The 19,319-nt window shown below is 46.0% G+C and overlaps 2 protein-coding genes across 4 annotated transcripts in view; one reads left to right on the top strand and one right to left on the bottom strand.

Moving 5' to 3' along the window:
- The window catches only part of DDAH1 (dimethylarginine dimethylaminohydrolase 1), a 123,573-nt gene extending 110,734 nt beyond the window's left edge, over positions 1-12,839 (bottom strand). For 2 of the 3 annotated variants that reach the window (XM_053391878.1, XM_053391879.1), the window contains exons 1-2: positions 12,641-12,838; positions 6,445-6,542 (exon numbers count right to left, since the gene is read on the bottom strand). The gene's annotated coding sequence lies outside the window, so the exon portion shown is untranslated. Of the gene's footprint in view, positions 1-6,444; positions 6,543-12,640 lie in introns of all 3 variants that reach the window. The other variant, XM_053391880.1, reaches the window with a different exon arrangement.
- Positions 12,840-14,954: 2,115 nt separating this feature from the next.
- On the top strand, positions 14,955-18,175 carry CCN1 (cellular communication network factor 1). The gene is made up of 5 exons (XM_053391870.1): positions 14,955-15,416; positions 15,776-15,992; positions 16,379-16,726; positions 16,927-17,129; positions 17,249-18,175. The coding sequence occupies exons 1-5, from the start codon at positions 15,354-15,356 to the stop codon at positions 17,546-17,548; spliced, it is 1,131 nt and encodes a 376-aa protein (XP_053247845.1). The 5' UTR covers positions 14,955-15,353; the 3' UTR covers positions 17,549-18,175.
- The last annotated feature ends 1,144 nt before the right edge of the window (positions 18,176-19,319 follow it).

Here is a 19,319-nt window from a genome sequence, read left to right as displayed (position 1 = left end):
GTTCACTGGGCACCAGATGTGACTACTGGGCATGTATCTCACTGTGAGCAAGAGGGACTTCGGTACATCGAACTCCGTTAAGTTTTAATGCAGAATGTTTTCTGCTTATAGTACAGTAATGCATGTAGAAGTTTGCATTTTTATTATTATTATTTCAGAGTCAGATCACAGTTATCTGCATTCCAAAAGTGAGAGGGCTTTAATCTTTTAAAGGACTGTGAATGTTAGCATAAATTTATGGAACTCATTGCAACAGGATGTAGTATCAGCCATTTGTTTTAACTTTGCAAGGCAATTAGACAAATGGATGGAGGCGGGGAAGCTGAGAAGCAACTACAGTGGTACCTCAGGTTAAGTACTTAATTCGTTCCGGGGGTCCGTTCTTAACCTGAAACTGTTCTCAACCTGAAGCACCACTTTAGCTAATGGGGCCTCCTGCTGATGTAGCGCCACCGGAGCACGATTTCTGTTCTCATCCTGAAGCAAAGTTCTTAACCTGAAGCACTATTTCTGGGTTGGCGGAGTGTGTAACCTGAAGCATATGTAACCTCAAGCGTATGTAACCTGAAGCGTATGTAACCCGAGGTACCACTGTACAGAGGGTACAGAGGAACTGAGCCCACAGCCAGTAGGGGGATGAACTATGATATTTATTTATTTATTTATTTGATAGGCCTCCTGGAAAGGAAGGTAAGGTAAAGATAAAGGGACCCCTGACCATTAGGTCCAGTTGTGGCCGACTCTGGGGTTGCGGCGCTCATCTTGGTTTATTGGCCGAGGGAGCCGGCTTCCGGGTCATGTGGCCAGCATGACTAAGCCGCTTCTGGCGAACCAGAGCAGCACACGGAAACGTCGTTTACCTTCCCGCCGGAGCGGTACCTATTTATCTACTTGCACTTTGATGTGCTTTCAAACTGCTAGGTTGGCAGCAGCAGGGACCGAGCAACGGGAGCTCACCCCGTCACAGGGATTCGAACCGCCGACCTTCTGATCGGCAAGCCCTAGGCTCTGTGGTTTAACCCACAGCGCCACCCACGTCCCTCGGAAAGGAAGGTAATGAAGCATAAAATACAAGCTTCTAAGTGATTTCTGCTTCAGTCTGTAATGGGAGAAGCTGCACTGACAGCAACATCCCCTTTCTTTTTGAAATAAGGTTACTCCATAAAAAAAGTGATATGTGCAACTCCTTCCAAAACGTTTGGTGAACCCATTGCCCGTATCAAAGGAAATACGACAAATTAACAGACACAGTCATAAGTGACATCCAGTTTTGTGCGAGTGGACTCCCATTTGCATAAGGGGACTTAATATCTCAGTCAGTAGAGAATGAGACTCTTAATTCTTAGGATCATGGGTATGAGCTCCATGTTGGACAAAAGATTCCTGGACTGCAGGGGGTTGGACTAGATCAGTGTTTCCCAAACTTGGGACTCCAGCTGTTTTTGGACTACAACTCCCATCATCCCTGACCACTGGTCTTGCCAGCTAGGGATGATAGGGGTTGTAGTCCAAAAACAGTTGGAGACCTGAGTTTGGGAACCAGGGACTAGATGAACCTCAGGGTCCCTTCCAACTCTTATGATTCTACAATTCCCTTTGCCTCTTTCCCCTGCGCTTAAACTCTGCTGCTGGGGGCAATACAGTGGTACCTCTGGTTACGAACTTAATTTGTTCCGGAGGTCTGTTCTTAAGCTGAAACCGTTCATAACCCAAGGCGCGCTTTCGCTAATAGCACCTCCCGCTGCTGCCGCGCTGCCGGCGTGCGACTTCCGCTCACATCCCAGGGCAAAGTTCGCAACCGGGAGCATCTACTTCTGGGTTAGCGGAGCTCGTAACCTGCAGCGTTCGCAAGGAGGACGGTACGTAACACGAGGTTCCACTGTATTGCTATGCTAAGGTGCCATGCAAAGAGCTTAGGCAAGGATCAGCGACTCTACAATCACTACATCCAGCATGACAACATAAGGAGGACTACATATTTAGTTTATCTGCACATGGTTTATACTCTCACTGAAATAAAACCAGAAGGCATAATTTAAATACTAATTTAAATGGGGGTCTTTGTGGTCGGTGTGTGTGTTAAAAAAAAATCATTCGTCAATAAGTCAGGTATGTTGACCCCAAGGTTTCCTGGAATGCCTCCACGAATATAAGAGTGACATCATGTCTGTTCACTTTTCTCCTGTTGATAAATTAGCCAAACCACATAGGTAAGAGGAGCTTTTTTCTGAATTAGGACAGCAGCAGTTTGATCATCCTATATGTTTGTTCAGTCGACTGCTTGAGTGACCAAATTCTATTTGTAGTCATTGTGACAATGAAAGCTATGTCGGTTTAGGTGACATCTGCGTCAGTGGATTCCCTCCCCCCTTCCTGACTGGAACTTATATGGCCTGGGACAGAAACTAACTCATAGGATATGAGGTCAGCAGAATCCTCTGGAAATTTCCCCACAAATATGTGGACCTCCATGTTCAGTGAGATGTGTGCTTCTGAGTTCTCCCACGTCACAAGTTAGGCAGGTGTTACCAGAAAGAGTACCTAGTTTTTAAACTCCTTTCCTAGAGAAGTTCACCTGGAGCCTTTCACTGGACACCAAACCAAAACCATCCCATTTTCCTGAATTTATAGTTGACATCATAGCTTTTAAGGCATTTTTTCCTATTGTTCTATTTTTTTTTAGTTGCTGTTTTTAGTACAGTTATGTATTGCTTTTATAATCTATCCAGTGGATTCTATGAATACGAAGGGAGGATAAAGGGGGGACGTCTATATAAATAACATTGACACAAGTGATAATTTTATTAAAGCTAGAATTATTCTCAGACTTTCAGCTTTGACTAACTTGCACATTCTTCGGATTGCGATATTAAATCTAAAATTCACGCAGACCTCTTTCCGCACAAGGGGTGCTCATTAATTCTTTGCTCTGGCTATGTGGCTTTTATTTTGCGAGCAGGCGGTCACCTAAGTTACATGGTGATATTTTGCTCTTTGAATGGATGACTGAAGCTTACCTAGCGTGCTGGATCTTTTGTTCTTTTTCACCCCATCTCTCCTATTGTTTGCCATGGCCTTGTTGTTCCGTCATGTGTAAAATTAGATTCTAAGCTCCTTGGAGAAAGGACAGCACCTTTCTCGCTTTGTTCTCTAAATGCCTAACACGCTTTTGGGTCATATAGAAGTGGAAAAAATATTAAAGTAAGCATTATATGAACTTCAGAAGATGATGAAAACATTTAAGATATAGCACATTGCAAGAACCTTTAAGGGAAAATACAAGAAAAGGAGTACTGGAGCTGGCGACAAGCTCACATATTCACGAAAGAATCTGGAATCCTGACTGCAAGCAAAATATGTTAACAGGTTTGCGGAAGTTATGTGCAAAATGTAGAGAAGAAAAGTGTGCTTCCACTTCCATTATCCAAACCCCAACAGTGACTTTTTGCAGAAAGTCAAATTAAAATTCAATGTGCACTCTTCTGGCACATCTTTGTTCAAAGCAATTTAGGACCAAGATACTATTTAGGCTCATGGCTGCATTGTATTAATGGTTTTGAATCACTCGCAATCATGCATATTTTCTCCAATATCAGACTGCATCATGGAATTGGTAGTCTTGAAATGCATCTAATGGCACAATGGCACTTTCCTACCCTCTCCTTCTCGCTGCACCTCCCGTGCCCTCTTAAAGAGCCATTTCTAAGGATTTGGGAGACCCTCTGGAACAATGTGGCACAGGTAGCGGCTCTGGGAGGAGGCAATGAATGGAAACTGGGATGTTGCCTTGCATTAACAAGTTCAGATCCAAGCCACTGAGTCATTCTCGAGCAAACATGATTGACTTTGGCATAAAACAGGACAGAGGGATTTGGTGAGATTGTAAGAGATAGTTTGGTGCAAAAGGGTTCGATGTTCATGAGAAGGCAACTATCACAAGAACACCTTCTGTCACAGGTAAAAGCATAACAGAAACACGCATTACAGGAACATGTGGCCAGCAGCACACTTGCTACTATACAGGGGCATAACCTCATGGGGGCTCAGCTATGTTCCCCTCCCAAAAAGTATTTGGGGGGCTCAGGTTCTCCAATAGCCCGAATGATCGGGGGGGGGGAGGAGGCCAAGTGTGGAGCCAAGCATGGCACGGCTTCCGTGGCCAGCTCCTCCTCCTCCTCCTCCTGATGTGAAAGGAGGCACCAGCTGTTCCCAAAGCTGCCACGATGTCACATACATGAAGTTGCTCTCACACGCGTGACATCACGCACCATATGTGCTCTGCGGGCACTCCAATCTTCAGCACCTCCTCTGCTGCTCTACATGTTGCAGTCTTTACCGATTGCTACCAAGCCACAAAGAGGACAGCCAGTTTGTTTCCTGGCCCCTGCAGCCTAGTGGGCGTAACAAAAGTATAACACAAAGTTACGCATATTGCAAGCTCGCTGAACTGATCTGTGATTTGATCGATATTTACTGTTTGCTCTTTGTTTTAGAATTGGTTCGTTGTTTATTGTGTTCATGATTATAGTCCTCAACATATGCTGTGATATTGTTTCCGCTGCGGGATTTATTTTAACAAAGAGGGAGCTAAAAGTACCCTAGATAAAATAAGGCATAATAATAAAGGGAAAGGACCACACATTCCATATGCTGCTTCCTTCTGCAAATAACCATGCGAAACAATTACGTCATTAACACCATGCATGGACTCAGCCATTATTTGCCTCTACATCCTTGGCTGCTGCTCACAAATGCACTAGATTATCTCTCCACATACACCAGCCATCATCAGCCCTGGCATATCTTTCTGCATATAGAAGCTTTGCCTGTGGCAAGTATGGGGGAGATGAAAGCATGAATAACCCTTTTGCTTTTCATGTTCCCACTGTCTTTAATGAAAGGGGAACTTCAACATCTGCCACAGACAGATCACACATCTTTTTGCAGGGAAGAAGCCTGAGTTCCTCCTTCGCACATCAACCTGAAGTGCAGAAGACTAAGAGTGCTCCCGCTTCCTTTCAAACCCATTGCATAATGCACAAAGCCACATCCCAAGGTAGCATGTTACTTGCACATTGGAGCTAAATTGAAACTAGTTCATACTGAGGCTGTAACTAAAATTTAGCAGTTATAGCAGAACCCGTTTTGTGTTTCCTTTGCATTTATTTGGTCTCTTGATTTCGTCTCAACCGGTTCTGGTGATTTGAGTCTTGCACGCTTGTGTCCAACTTGTGTCCAGTAATTTGGATATCCAAATTATTAGAAAAGTTCCCAAGGACCTAGAGCTCTGAAACTTGGCACATATGTAATCCAAAGCTAAAAACACTATTCTGTCAAAACAGGGGGCTCAAAAGTTCACCCCAAATGGTTAAGGTACTTCTCGACAACAAAGAAGCTGAATATTTGGCACTCAGGTTGCCCAAAACATGCAGATGACTCAAAAAGTCCAAAAGGGAGACAACTGCAAGGGTGTTCCTGAAAATGAGGGATAAAACTGTTCCTCCCAAATAGCTAAGATGCTTCTAGGCACTCCAGAAAGTTGAAACTTGGTGTGTATATTCTTAGTAGCAGCAAGGAACAGAATGCTACTTTCATTAATGAGTAAATGTGTATAAGAACAGGCTAGGTGCTTCAATTACCGTATTTTTCGCACCATAGGACGCACCGGACAATAGGACGCACCTTGTTTTAGAGGGGGGAGAACAAGAAAAAAAAAATCTCCCCCTCTCTGCCCAGCGCCCCTTCAGCGAAGCGGCAGGAGGCGCTGCACAGAGAGGGGGAGAATTTCCCCCGTTTTCCCGCTCTAAAACAAGGTGCCGTTTAAGGTGTGTTCAGGTGGCTACCTTGGAAGCCTGGAGAGCGAGAGGGGCGACCCCTCTCACTCTCCAGGCTTCAGGTTCCTTTCGACCTGCTCTTTGGGGCTGGCGGGGGGAAGCCCACCACCAGCCCCAAAGAGCAGGTCAGGGAGCAGCGGAAAGGCGCAGCGGAGAGGCTGCTGCCATAGTCGCGTGTCACCTCTCCAGCCGGGAGAGGGTCACGGGGCTATGGCTTCTTTAGCCCTGCGCGCGCTCTCCCAGCTGGAGAGGTGACACGCGGCTATAGAGGCTCCTGCCATAGCCGCGCATCACCTCTCCAGCCGGGAGAGGGTCGCGGGGCTATGGCGTCTTCGCTCCATAGGACGCACACACATTTCCCCTTCATTTTTGAAGGGGGAAAACTGCGTCCTATAGAGCGAAAAATACGGTAAGATTGTCACGCTATGCAGCAAAGAAATGCTCATATCAAATGTAATTGCTCAGTGATCTCATCATCATCGCCCAGCTATGCTCCTTCTATCTGATTTCAGAAGTTTCAGAACACAGAAACACACATCAGACAGAAATTCCCATGCCAGAACTTGTGATAAGGAAGTCAATAACCTTTCAAAAAGCTGAGTAGTCTCACCTTCTTGTTTAGCTTGCAATTGTCCCTCCAATGTTCCTCGTTGTCCAGTCATTTTACGGGTTATTAAAAGTTCACAGGTCAGTCACAATAGCCTTCTCCTGTTCAGATGAAAAACAGCATAAAGATTTCATGAGGTTTTTTTCACCGCCACACATAAATGTTTTCACCACCACATGAAAACGTTTTGTCTGTTCTGGCTCTTAGAAATCTGCCTTTATTTTTATTTGGATTCCACATTATTGGAAAAAAGTTGCACAATTTAGTACATATTTTCTTCACTTCCAATATATGGTTCAGGGCTGATTAGGGCTTGGCCTGGCCTCTGAAGTGGTTTGAAATGCCAGCACCATCCACACTGGTTACAATAAAAAGTGAGTATTGTTGAGCAAGTACCAAGGACCTTTTCCTCACCATTAAGTAACCACAACCGCATTAGGGGATGGGGCTTCTTCTAGGAAAAGCAACATAGCTTTTCCTGCTCAAGCCCCTGCACCTCTTCTATTTGAAATGAAACATTATTCAACATCCACCTTCAGTCCTGAAGCCCCAATTCTGAATAACGCCAGGGTAACTGTTAGATTTCCACCCCCCTCTCTTTAATTCCCTGAAGAAAAATAAGCAAATGAGACAGGAAGTTCCCAAAGGCTCTGTAGGTAAGATGAACCATGAGATCTGCAAAGATACAGCAGAAGAAGAAAGGAGAGGCACAGGAATGAAAGAACATCTTTATTCCCAAGGACTGAAAAAGCACCCAGAACCTGTTCTTAGCAGGCCTTGTTTATACAGTTGTTGCACAAGGAATGTAGACTTGTCTATTTGTTCCTGAAGAATACTGCGTTAACTTTGTGCAAACCAAGGAAGCAAAAACCTGAAACCACTTGAACATTAAACACTGAGGTCATACTTCAGTTCCGCTGTCTTCTCTATGCATTTCCATGTTTAGCTGGCCCCCTCCCCAGCTTTTCACCTCCCTTGTGAGTCACGGAACCAAGACGTTTACTACTGAAGGGATGATTTAGGGCTGCAGGAACCAGTGGTCTGGCAAAGGCAGCAGGAGAGGCCCATTCGAAGGTAAGCGCAAACATTAAATGCAGAAAAGTGTAGGGCTGAGGGAAGAAACCAAAAGTGGAGAAAAGGAGAAGAATGAAAGACATAGGAAGGAAAAACTCGAATCTGGAAACATTAAGAACACCACAAAAGGTGTTTCCATTGAGCAAAAGCTTTCCTAAGAGAACATTTAGACAGCCTTTGGACATGACTGCCATCCATCTCCATTCTCAATATATATTTTCAGGGCATTCATGCAGAATGAAACCTTGGCCCCAATAGATGCTCCTTGGTTGAGTTACTGTCCTTAAATGAACACAGGAAACTCAAGACGAGCCAGTAGGGCACAATAGGGTCAAGTTCTGCTCTCTCCCATTGTAGCCTGTACTAGAAGTTCAAGCTTCAATTCCTGGCATGTCAAGGAAGGGGCAACTTTATCTGATAGTTTCTGAAGTCCACGTGCCATATTGCTGTGTTTATGCTGTGGTCTGTAGTCAGCTCCTGCTGCTGATGTTGTCATGTCTTTGCAAGCTACTCCAGGAAGTCAGTGCAGCACGGCAGAAACCCACAGCACACAACACTGCCTCATGAGCCCTGGCTGACCAAGAAGACCGGCTGGAATTCTGGTTTCCACCTCCAGCCAAAGCATCATAAACCAGGCATGCAACTGGTGCTAGCAAGCCAAACATTAGGATTTCCTTCTATGACGAGAATTATGAATTATTATTTGGGGAAGAGGGGTGTGTGTGAAGGGGCAAAGTCACCTTCATGCTATAGGAGCAAAGATGTTCTGTGTTGAACTTCTGAAATCTATTTAAAGTTTGTTCCCAAGAAGTGTACAGTTAATCTGTGGACCGTCAAATGGTAGTAGATTGCAACTCCCATCATTGGTGATGCTGACTGGGGCTGATGGGGGCTAGAGTCTAGCACAGGGTTTCCCAAACTTGTGTCTCCAGCTGTTTTTGGATTACAGTTCCCATCATCCCTGGCCACTGGTCCTGCTAGCTAGGGATGATGGGAGTTGTAGTCCAAAAACAGCTGGAGGGCCAAGTTTGGCAAACTCTGGTCTAGCAGGATCTAGAGGGCCACAGGTTAGTCATCCCTATACTATGGGATGGAGGAGGAGAAGCAGAGGCAAGAAGTGACATGGGAGATAAATGTAGGAATAGATGGGTGAAGGACTGAGGAAGAAGAAACGTTGATGGAGATCGCCCACTGCCTCAGGATAACAAGGCCTGGGATGTGGAAGAGAAGAAAAGCCACCCCTCCAACTGATTGGTTCCTACAATTGCAGATCCTGCCCCTCTCCTCTACACAATTCAGCGGAGCACTATTTGCTCCATTGATCAAAGAGAATATTGAAAGGCTGGTCCTGAATTCACCATGCATGGCCTGTGGCAGCACCTGTAGTTGCAGCTGAATCGCCTTAGGAACCACTGCTATAGAAGCCCTGGCATATGCTTACAATACACGAGCAAGGCTTTTCCTCGGGCAGAAATGTTCAGATCAAAACAGAATGCAATTGATTGTGTTCAACATTGCCTCCTGTCTGGGAGGAATTGTACGGCTTTCATTTAGAAACAAACAGAATCATTCCAATCTTCTTTTACACTCTTTCTCTCTGTGGGACACTCCCCCTTAACGACATAACGGCAATCAGCAATCTTGAAGGAAAATATATATACATATATATGCTACCCTAATGTGTCTAGAGAGAAGCAGATTCATTCTCTAAGGTACAGACTGCAGAAAAGACTGCAACAGAAAAGCATCTGAGAAATGCTCACAGGGAAATCTGAATTCAAAAGTCATTCACGTAGCTGCGGGATTCAACTCCTTAAAATTCAGCTCAGGACTATAAAATGGCACGGATTCGCCCCTGATTTAGAGGCTCCCAATGGGACCGTGTGAAGTGTGTGGGTTTGATATCACATTTACTGGGATAGAGCCAGGGGGCAAACCAAGAGGGAAAGAAATTATGAGCTCCCTTAGGGGAAGAAAATATGTGGGAATAGGTTTGGTAAGGTGAGCTTTATCAGTTTTATCTCGTCTTTCCTTTCGCTCTCATCCCATCCTGCTGCCATGTAAAGGATTCTCCTGGAAGGGTGCCCTTAGACCTGGAGCTCCCAGGAGTTCCTTTGGTGTGAGGGATGTTTGAATGATCATTGACTAGGGTGAATACCAGCCCTGCCAGGTAATATGGCCATCAAACCTGTAGCTCTGCAAGCTGAGCCAGGGGAAACTCAGGCTCTTATCTTGACATCCTTGGGAGTCACAAAAACAGGAGCCAAACAGTCCCATTCATTGTCTTTTGAGCCTCAAACCCACACACTTTATCCAGTCGCATGGAGCCGAGCATCCAGATTCAGAGCCAAGTTTACTCCAAAAAGCCACAGCAGCAAAAATGCAATGCTTCATTAAGGAGGTTATAAACCCAGGACCAAGAAAGGGCAATTGAAAAAGGGCCAGCAGTGTAGAGATAATTTTAGGAAGTCAGGTACAGAATAGAAAATAACAGAACTAGATTGCTCCCACCCTAATACTAACTAATCATGAAGATTAGCTACTGAACCAACAAGCTGTATCCAGGCACATGTGGGTTTTGCATCAAACCAAAGCCAGATACCAACTTTTATTACAAAAAGGCCTGTATTTCCTGTAGCTAATCAGGACCTAGGGACATTTTTTCACAGCACTAGAGGGTCTATGCCTCGGTGCACCATGCAGTCATTTCTGCAGTTACAGTGACCTTGACACAGTCTTGCAACAGATGCTTACAGAAGACAATATGAAACGAGTTAACAGTGCTACAATTCCAAGCACCCACAACAACCCACAGTTCCCAGGATACTCCAGGGGAAATGGATGGTGCAGACATGGCAAAAGAGCATCCACAGGAAACACTGAGGGTAAAGTGCCGGGCTAGATGTGGGCGAAAGGACCCATGCGCACATAGGACTGCACCGGCTTCCGGGAATGCAGCTTTCCAGTTCTTAAGCAAATGAATAGGACGTGCAGGTAAATGTCTTAGGCTAGACTTCAGTAAAAGGCTTGGGAAGTGCTGCTCTATGGCTTGAACAGAGCCAACAAATAGATTGTGCTGGCAACCAAATGATCTAAGAGCGGTGCACCAAAACGCCACAGAGAAAATACTGGGGCCTACTCTCTGATTCTCTGCAGTGGCGTACGGCCCTAGAAACAGGCCTTAGCACCCTCCGTAATATTGCAAGGCTTTCTCAGATGCACCTCTCAGGTTGGCCACTGCTTGGCCAGTGACCTTATCTATAGCGACGCTCCCATGCGCTTCCTCTTGGTCGCATGTGAAGCCAGTCTGGCAATTTTAGAATCTGTGCCTTTTAACTTAACCTTAAGAAAGGAAGTTAAACCACCACACTCCTACCACCCACCTCTGGCCAGTAAGGACTGCCAAATCCAGCTAAAGTTGCCTGCATGGCTAATCTCTCCCTCTCCCCCCACCTCAAACATCCCCTGCCAGGGATGCCAACTTGAATAAAATATTCGGGGGGGGGGAGGCCTCAGGTAATCCACCCTCCACATTAATTGATCACATGAAGCGGCACACACACACCCTTTGAATGGCAGTGCCTGTTAACTTTGCCCCACCCTTCGAATATTTTATTGGGTGGGGTGAGTGATGCAAAAGGACCTCGTCCTCTAGGAGTTGGTTCCTATGTCCCTTGCAGGAAGAGCCCCGAGGTACCAAGTCCTTAACCCGGTTTGCTGCTGGCTTAGCAAAGCGAGGCAGAGCGCACGCAGAGCTGCGCGGGGAGGATCTTCGACGGCGCGGAAGGGAGGAAGAACCCCTCTCTAGGAAAGGCTCGGGACACGTGCCCAGAGATTCCCGAGTGATCCGGATCTCTGGAACGCTGCAGGGTCAACGACCCCAAATGAGCTCGCCTTGCTAAAAAGAGAGCCGGACGCGCCTTACGCCTACCCTTTCGGCTACATCATCGTCGTCCTCCTGCGGGGTGGGGGGTGGCTAGCGGATGACGACACTCCTCAAGACTTTCACCAAATATGGATCGGGGTTGGAAACCTCGGGAGTTTGTTTAGCTCGAGCCGGAAATCACTTTGGCAATTATCTCCTCTCTCTCTCCATCCACCCCAAGCCCCCGCCTCTGCTACGTCGGTTTCCCAAAGCAAAGGCCAGGCAGCAAGGGAAGGGATCCGACCCCACCAACCCGGCTGCAGAGGGCAAAGGGAGAGGAGGGGTGGGGGTGGGGAAACCCCACTCTGCCTAACAGTGACGAGGCAGCTTCCCTGGCTGCCCCACTCAGCACTTTCTGCCTGAGATCCGACGAGGAGCAAATGGGAGGCGGCGCCAGAACACACCTCGGCTCCTCTCTGGCCCCCACGCGCAAGCCCCATCGGTTTTGACAGGCGTGGGGTTTTTTCATTTTTTAGGGGTGTGGGGAGCCACGAGCTACTGAAACAAGTTTTCTCCCTTTCCGGTGAACAGTCACTGGGGAACGCAATCGTCTTAACCCTGGACTCAATTCCTTTTTGGACAGATGGTTACCTCATGTTGTCTTCTGATGGGGTGGGGATAGAGGGATGGAGAATTCCCTCCTGAAGGATGCACAAAAAGACGGGTCTTTTATGCTACCCCAACCCCGTGTTTATTCCTTCTTCTTTTTTTGAGGGGGGGGAGGTGTCTGGAGCTAGTCAGAAAATACTCCCATATTTGACAGGGCCGGAGGGGACCATGAGGACCACTGAGAGTCCAACCCCCCCCCTGCAATGTGGGGCTCGAACCCACGGCCTTGAGATTAAGAGCCTCATGCTGTACCAACTGAGCTCTCCCCTTTAGTCGAAGGGGAGAGACAGGGAAACCGTATATGTGCGTGGAAACTGCTTCTGCAAGCTGGTGCTTCAACCCGCCGCCCCCCCTCAGAGGACACAGGGCTCCATTATATTGGTTCTGTCTCCCTGGCTGCAGAGACACCCAACCCCTTTTCCCTTGGAAAAAAAACACCTAACAACAACAGCCACTCTGTCATTTCTGAAGTTCCCTGCAGGATTTAACAAAGCTGGTTATTATTCCTCGAACATTGCCCCCAACTTCTCACTTAGACTCACACTCGCACCCCCCACCTCCAATTAGGACCCAGGAGCAGCAACAACTTACCCTGGAAACACGCTCCCAGCCCCTCTGAAACGCCTCCCTGTGTGCGGACCCGGCGACGAGCCGTCTGGGTTTGCCCTGCTCCAAAGCAGCAGCGGGGCTGGCGAGGGGTCCGCTCCCCTCCCCGCCACCGGCCACCCTCTGTGCGTCGAATAGCGCATATAAGACACAACCCGTATGGCCATGGGAGGCGGCCAGGTCGATCACATTGCTTTCCCCCCCTTCGCATCGCCTCCAACAACCTCTCTCCCCCCCCTACCCCCCGCCCCCCACTGCTACATGGTCTCTCTGCTTGGGAGCAGCACGTTTCTGTGGTTGGAAATCAGACGGCGCGGACGGAATCGATAGTTGCTTTATTAAAAGTTAAGCTCAGCAACAACCCCCCCCTCCCCTCCCCAGGGGAATAAGATATCCAGCAAGGGATATTTCTTCTAAGTTATGTATTTGTCACTAACAGGCCAGCAAAGCCACAATGCAATTCCTCCTAAACCATAATAGGTAGATTGCGTGAAGGACGGGGGGTGGGGAGAGAGAGAAAGGGGGGGTGTGTAGAGAGGAGAAGAAAAACACCCCAACAAGAATTCCGAAGAATTTCCTGCCCTGGGAACAAAAGTGAAGTCTATATTTAACAACATCTGAAGCTGTCAAGAATGCTTTGTGGTTGGGTAACAGTGCAGAAAAATGTGGAAAATGCGGACTACTGCTCGACCAAATATGGAAATATTGTTACGTCTGGTGTCTGAATCGCCATCTGGAAATACTTAGGGCGATGAAGGAGGGTTGAAAGACGCCACAACAGAAGCTAGGAACACCTCTGTGTCGTCGTCGTCGTGCCCTCCACGATAATAATAAAAAAACCCAAATCCTAAAACCAGAGAAGATGCATTAGGAAAGAAACTTAACCGAAGAGGAAAATACTATAAGCAAACAAACAAACCCCCAAAACCCATAAACAACAGGCTTGCAAAGGAAGGCGTGTTCTGAAGGCCCGCCATCGCTTTTAAATGACTTATTATGGGAGCCCACGTTTACCAAAGTGTTTGCCTTCCGCGTAATTAAAGAGCCAATAAGGAACTTTCGGATTTATTTATTTTTTTACGTATTTTGAACAGAACGCCGTAGGTGTATTGCAATATATGGTTTATCATCTGCATAGCTTTCAAAACATTCTCCACATTATAGTAAAAAAAAACCCCAAAAAACATTATTTGAATACTGCTAAGCCAGGACATGCAGGGTAGGCGCTGCTTTATTCTAATTGCTTATCATTCCACGCTAGAGTGGAAGGTCACGGAGAGTTCATTGTTCCATAGGAACCACTTTCAATTTTGCTTTTATTGAAGCAGATTTCACACACACGGTCACAGCCCTCTTCAAGACAGATCAAGAATCATAAAAGGGACCTTTAAAAAGGGTGTGTGTGTGCTTTTACTCTCAGCGTCTCGAAATTCTTACAGCAACATCCCAAGTTTAAAGATTATCAGCTTAAAAGGTAGAGAGAGATAAGAAAAGCCGAACCTTTTCCCTGAAAAGCTGGAAACATTTGCAGCGTGGAGGTCTGGCTAGCTGCTTTTCGAGCCATCGAAATGTGCCAATTAAACCCTGAGAAGTTAATTAATAGCTGCAGGGCGAGGGAGCTGCTGGAGACGTTCTGCTTGATATGACCTCAAATAGCGGAAATGGAGCTTCCGAGATCAAGGTAACCGAAGGTAAAAATAATAATCCATAACCCAAAAACTTAAGGGCACAAGAGGACCCCTCCCCCTTCCTGGGACCGGTCCAGACAACGGGGAGTAATTTCTTTTGCCCATGCCCCATTCAAAAAATATATATACAAATTTAAACGACGCCATCTGGGTCTTAGTTAAGGGATACACCTTTCCATTCCACTATTAGATCAAATCCGAGTGTCTTAAGAAATTTGCATGCCTCTTCCCCTTCCCCCTCAACCCCCCCTCCTCTTTAATCTTCAATAGCATATAAGCTATTTAGCAAACACACCGGGACAATATGTCTAACGCACTTGTTTCCTAGGCTGCAAATGGGGAAAGTTTCGGGGGGGGGGCAAAGAGAAGAAATCTTTATAGCCAAGCAAAATATTTTCTACCACCCACCCACCCAAAAAAGAGGAGAGGGGTTCGTGTTGCGATATTACAATCTATAACTCCGCGATTGTTTAAAAGCGTTGGAAAGGGGAGGGGAGGGAGAACCTGTTTTCTTGCTTGTGAGACGGCGAGGGGGAAAAAGTGCAGCTTAGACAGGGCGGAGCTTGGATGCAAACCGCGCCAAGGAAACATTCCTGAGATGCCTTACAATTCCTGGTGCTTTAGAATTCTGGAACGCTCAACGTCAGTGCAGCTGCAGCACGCGGCGCCTGCACACTATATAAGGCTGCTCCCTCTCGGAGCCTCCTCAGACGGCAAAGGGATCCCCGGGAAAGTGCGCGGCGCCACGAGCAGAGGGAGCCAAGAGAAAGCAGCCGAGTCCTCCTCTCCGCCTTCCCCGCAAGAGAAGCAAAGCGAGCCCCCGAGGCTTTCCAGGACTCGCGACTCTCTCTTTAAAACAAAAAGTCACCGCCACTTCGCTCAGACAAACACCGAGAAATTGTTTAGGTCCTACTTTCCCTCTCTCTCTCTCTCTGTTCAAGTTTGCTTCTGGCTGAAGAAGGGAGAAAAGAGACCAGAAATCCTTCGCCTTAAAAAAAAGGGAACCGAAGATGAACTCTCAGAGAACCAGCTGTTTCGTCCTGGCTTTTGCACTCCTTCAGTTAGTAAACAGGGTAGGTGTGGACGTTTCTTTCTCATTTGCTGAGGATTCTTGCCTTCTCTGGTCTGCTGTGGGCAGAATGGTTTTTATTTTTATTTTTAAATAAGATATAGTGTGGCTTTGGGGAGGCATATACTTAAGTTGGGAGAAGGCAGAGGCAGCCGGCACGCCTGTTGTGAGGGAAGCGAATGTATTCTTGCCAGTTCATAGAAATATAAGGAACTTGAGCTCTGAAGTGGCAATGATCAAAGGTGACGTGCCTGTGTTTTTGGTCTGCATTTATGGCAGGGAGGCCGGGCCGACTGTTTCCTGCTTTGCTTAGTTGTACCTGTTTGTGTCTCACCAAACTTTTTATCCGTCTCTCCTCCCCAGGTGCTTTCTTCTTCTTGCCCAGCTGCTTGCCAATGCCCCCTGGAGGTCCCCAGATGTGCCCCGGGAGTCGGTCTGGTCCTGGACGGCTGTGGATGTTGTAAAGTCTGTGCTAAGCAGCTCAACGAGGACTGCAGCAAGACGCAGCCTTGCGATCACACCAAGGGACTGGAATGCAATTTCGGCGCCAGCTCCACAGCTCCGAAGGGGATCTGCAGAGGTAAAAAGCTTGTGGCTTTGGCTCCCTTTGAAGTGTATATATATATAAATATATATATTACCAACCAGTCCTTGTAGCGGTGAAGTTTAGTAATTTTCAGTCCATGTATGGTTATGCTTTGTTGTTGGTAGATTGGCAAAAGGGCATATGACTTCAACAGTCTGGAATGCAATTCACTATGTCTGGGCTGCACTAACAGCGCATAAGGAAAAGTGATTCCTGACTAACTTATTGTTCTAGCCTAGAGCTCTTGGGGATTGCAGGGAACTTTACCATAAATCGAATTTAACAGAGCAGAAAGAAAAGGGGGGGGAGAGAAACACACACCCTGCTTCAGCAGACTGAGCCCCCATTTATAACTCTCTCCTCTTTCCTAATCTTTGCAGCACAATCAGAAGGGAGACCCTGTGAGTACAACTCCAAAATCTACCAGAACGGAGAAAGTTTCCAGCCCAACTGCAAGCACCAGTGCACATGCATCGATGGAGCGGTTGGCTGTATCCCGCTGTGCCCCCAAGAACTCTCCCTTCCTAACTTGGGCTGTCCTAACCCAAGGCTAGTGAAAGTCCCTGGCCAGTGCTGTGAGGAATGGGTCTGTGATGACTCCAAAGATAACCTGGATGACCTGCAAGGTTTCATGGACAAAGAGTTTGGTCAGGATGCTTCCGAAGGAGAGCTAACCAGGAACAATGAGCTCATAGCCATCGTGAAAGGAGGGCTGAAAATGTTACCCGGTGAGTTTTAAGATGACCAGGGTCATGTTGTTCTTCTGCCAGGGAGGGGGAGGGGGGATTACCACTGGAAATTCTTTAGTGTGGGGGATTATCTGTCTACAGTGTTTTGCTATGCATGTTGATGAGAAGAGAAACAAAGAGCTCGTAAAAATGAGAAATTTATACTGTTCTTTTCTCTCCCCCCCTCCTTTTTTTAAAAGTCTTTGAATCTGAGCCACGCACTCACTTCTTTGAGAACCGAAAGTGCATTGTGCAGACAACCTCCTGGTCCCAGTGCTCAAAGACCTGTGGGACGGGCGTCTCCACCCGAGTCACCAACGATAATCCCGACTGCAGACTAGTCAAAGAGACCAGGATATGTGAAGTGAGACCCTGCGGACAACCCAGCTACGACTCCTTAAAGGTAAAAACAACAGAACCCCCTTTACGGTCCCACAACAATTCCCAGGTCGTTTTTTGGGTGGAGGGAGCCTTTTGGCTGGAATTGCAACCTAACTTACGCTGTTGATCTCTTCCTTCCAGAAGGGGAAGAAATGCACAAAGACCAAGAAGTCCCAAGAGCCAGTCAAGTTCACTTACGCAGGTTGCTCCAGCGTAAAGAAGTACCGGCCCAAGTACTGCGGCTCATGTGTGGACAGCAGATGCTGCACGCCTCAGCAGACCAGGACTGTCAAGATCCGTTTCCGCTGCGACGACGGAGAGACCTTCACTAAGAACGTCATGATGATCCAGTCTTGCAGATGCAACTACAACTGCCCCCATGCAAATGAGGCCTATCCTAATTACCGGCTATTCAATGACATCCACAAATTTAGGGACTAGGTTGTGATTTGTGCAGGCTTGAGCGGAAGGCTTGCTCCAATTTTTTTTTTTTTTTTTGAAGTAACAGTGGAGAAATGAACTCTTACAGAAGTGGTGCGTTTGTCCATTGGAGGGCAACACTGAGACACACACAAAATGCACTGTGCAACTGGATACTAATGCAACAGTTTGAGCATACTTAAAGCTTCATAGTACTGGAGCAATCTTATTGCTTCATTTTGGAGCACTTTCATGATGACCGATTTCTGTTTGTAACTGATCTGTTTATACTTTGTCCGTCTGTTCTGGTTATGAAAACCTTCATTTTCTTACTGTTCAACATAATATCATGCTTTAGTTGTTGTTCCAAACTTTTGTTCGAGGTTACATTCCTTCCTATGGTGGGCACTTTTGGAGTCCTCGCCTATGGCAGCTATAGGCACCAGCTATATATTTCATACCCACAAACAGAAATTGGTTCTTTTTAAAGCTGAATATTTTATTTATCAAAATGTAGCTTTTTTGTTTTTTTGGAGGAAAAAAAATCCCTAATACTGGAATAAGTTGTAAATGATTTAATTTTATATTCAATGAATTAAGAGAATTTATTTATGAAATTAATCATTTAATAAAGAAATATTTACCTAATTTCATTTTCAATATGGTGTGTTGATTTAGGGAAGCAGGAGATGCTATGGAATTTTAGATGGCTATGGGAAGCAATTTCTAAGAAAAGTTACTCTCACTAAACTTATTAGCACTAGAGGGCTTCCTTTCAACTAAACATGTTCAGCATTGGCTTTTGAGGCTGCAGTCTTATGCACACGTATTACCTGGGAGTAAATTCCATTGAACTCGGTGCGGTTTATAAATAGACATGTATAGCATTGCATTGTTAGACTTACTTTAGTTCTGCCATCATTTTACCAAAGAAGTTAGTAACTTGTTTGATTAAATTATACATATCTTTGTACTTGTAATCTTTAAACACAGCATTGTGCTTATTCCAGGTCAGTTCTTAAGGATTCTAAATCAGATCATATACTGATTCTTAAGTACACCGTGAAGCCAAAGTATTTTTTCATTATTGATGGCATTTCTCTAAAATGCAACGTTCTCGCTCTGCAGCTAAATAGGTTGTTGCTAGTGCTTTTAAGGATTTCTACTGCTGCTGCTTCTTGCAGATGAATACATTTCTTTGTTTGTGGGGAAAAGGTTTCCTTCAGTCTGCAGGAGGTAGTTTGCTTTCACTAAATTCAAACTTAAATGAGCTTGAAGCAATTACTTGTGTTAATCCTAAATAACATGGTGATTAAAAGTAAACATGTTGTTAAAAAGGAAAAGAATGCTAGGAATTCATAGTATTTTTCCAGCAGGCCAAGAACTAGCCTCTCCTTTTGCCTCTGCTTCTCTCCCCACCCCCCTACAATGTAATGTCAAAGAGAGTAAAGGAAACAGAACTATTCAAAAGGAACAGAAAGCGCAAACTTATATTTACTGGTCTCAACCGAGTTCAATGAGGCTTCCTCCCAAGGAAGTGGATCTAGGTGTGTAGCCAAGGTCTAAACAATTTCAATCCTATTTTCTGGTGTTCAGAGTGCTTCATAGTCCATAATTTATCAATCCTCAACAATCCAGCAACAGAGCTAATTTATATTTCCATTCATAGTTAGGGGGCTTAGAGCTGATGGACTGGGACTCGTGCAAGGCCATTTGGCGAGCAGAGCTCACACAAATGCTATAGACCTAGCCTTAAATTGGGCCAAATTGGCATTAAGAGCACGAGGCTCTT

The sequence above is a fragment of the Podarcis raffonei genome, chromosome 6 (assembly GCF_027172205.1).
Source record: "Podarcis raffonei isolate rPodRaf1 chromosome 6, rPodRaf1.pri, whole genome shotgun sequence".
In the NCBI taxonomy this organism is placed as follows: Eukaryota; Metazoa; Chordata; class Lepidosauria; order Squamata; family Lacertidae; genus Podarcis; species Podarcis raffonei.
The sequence above is the reverse complement of the archived record's forward strand: the minus strand, read 5'-3'. Positions and strand labels throughout refer to the sequence as shown.

Coding starts and splice junctions, on each gene's coding strand:
- CCN1 (XM_053391870.1), top strand. CDS start 15,354: ATGAACTCTCAGAGAACCAGCTGTTTCGTCCTGGCTTTTGCACTCCTT. Junction 16,727..16,926: donor AGGGCTGAAAATGTTACCCG/GTGAGTTTTAAG, acceptor TTTTTTTAAAAG/TCTTTGAATCTGAGCCACGC. Junction 17,130..17,248: donor CCAGCTACGACTCCTTAAAG/GTAAAAACAACA, acceptor TCTTCCTTCCAG/AAGGGGAAGAAATGCACAAA.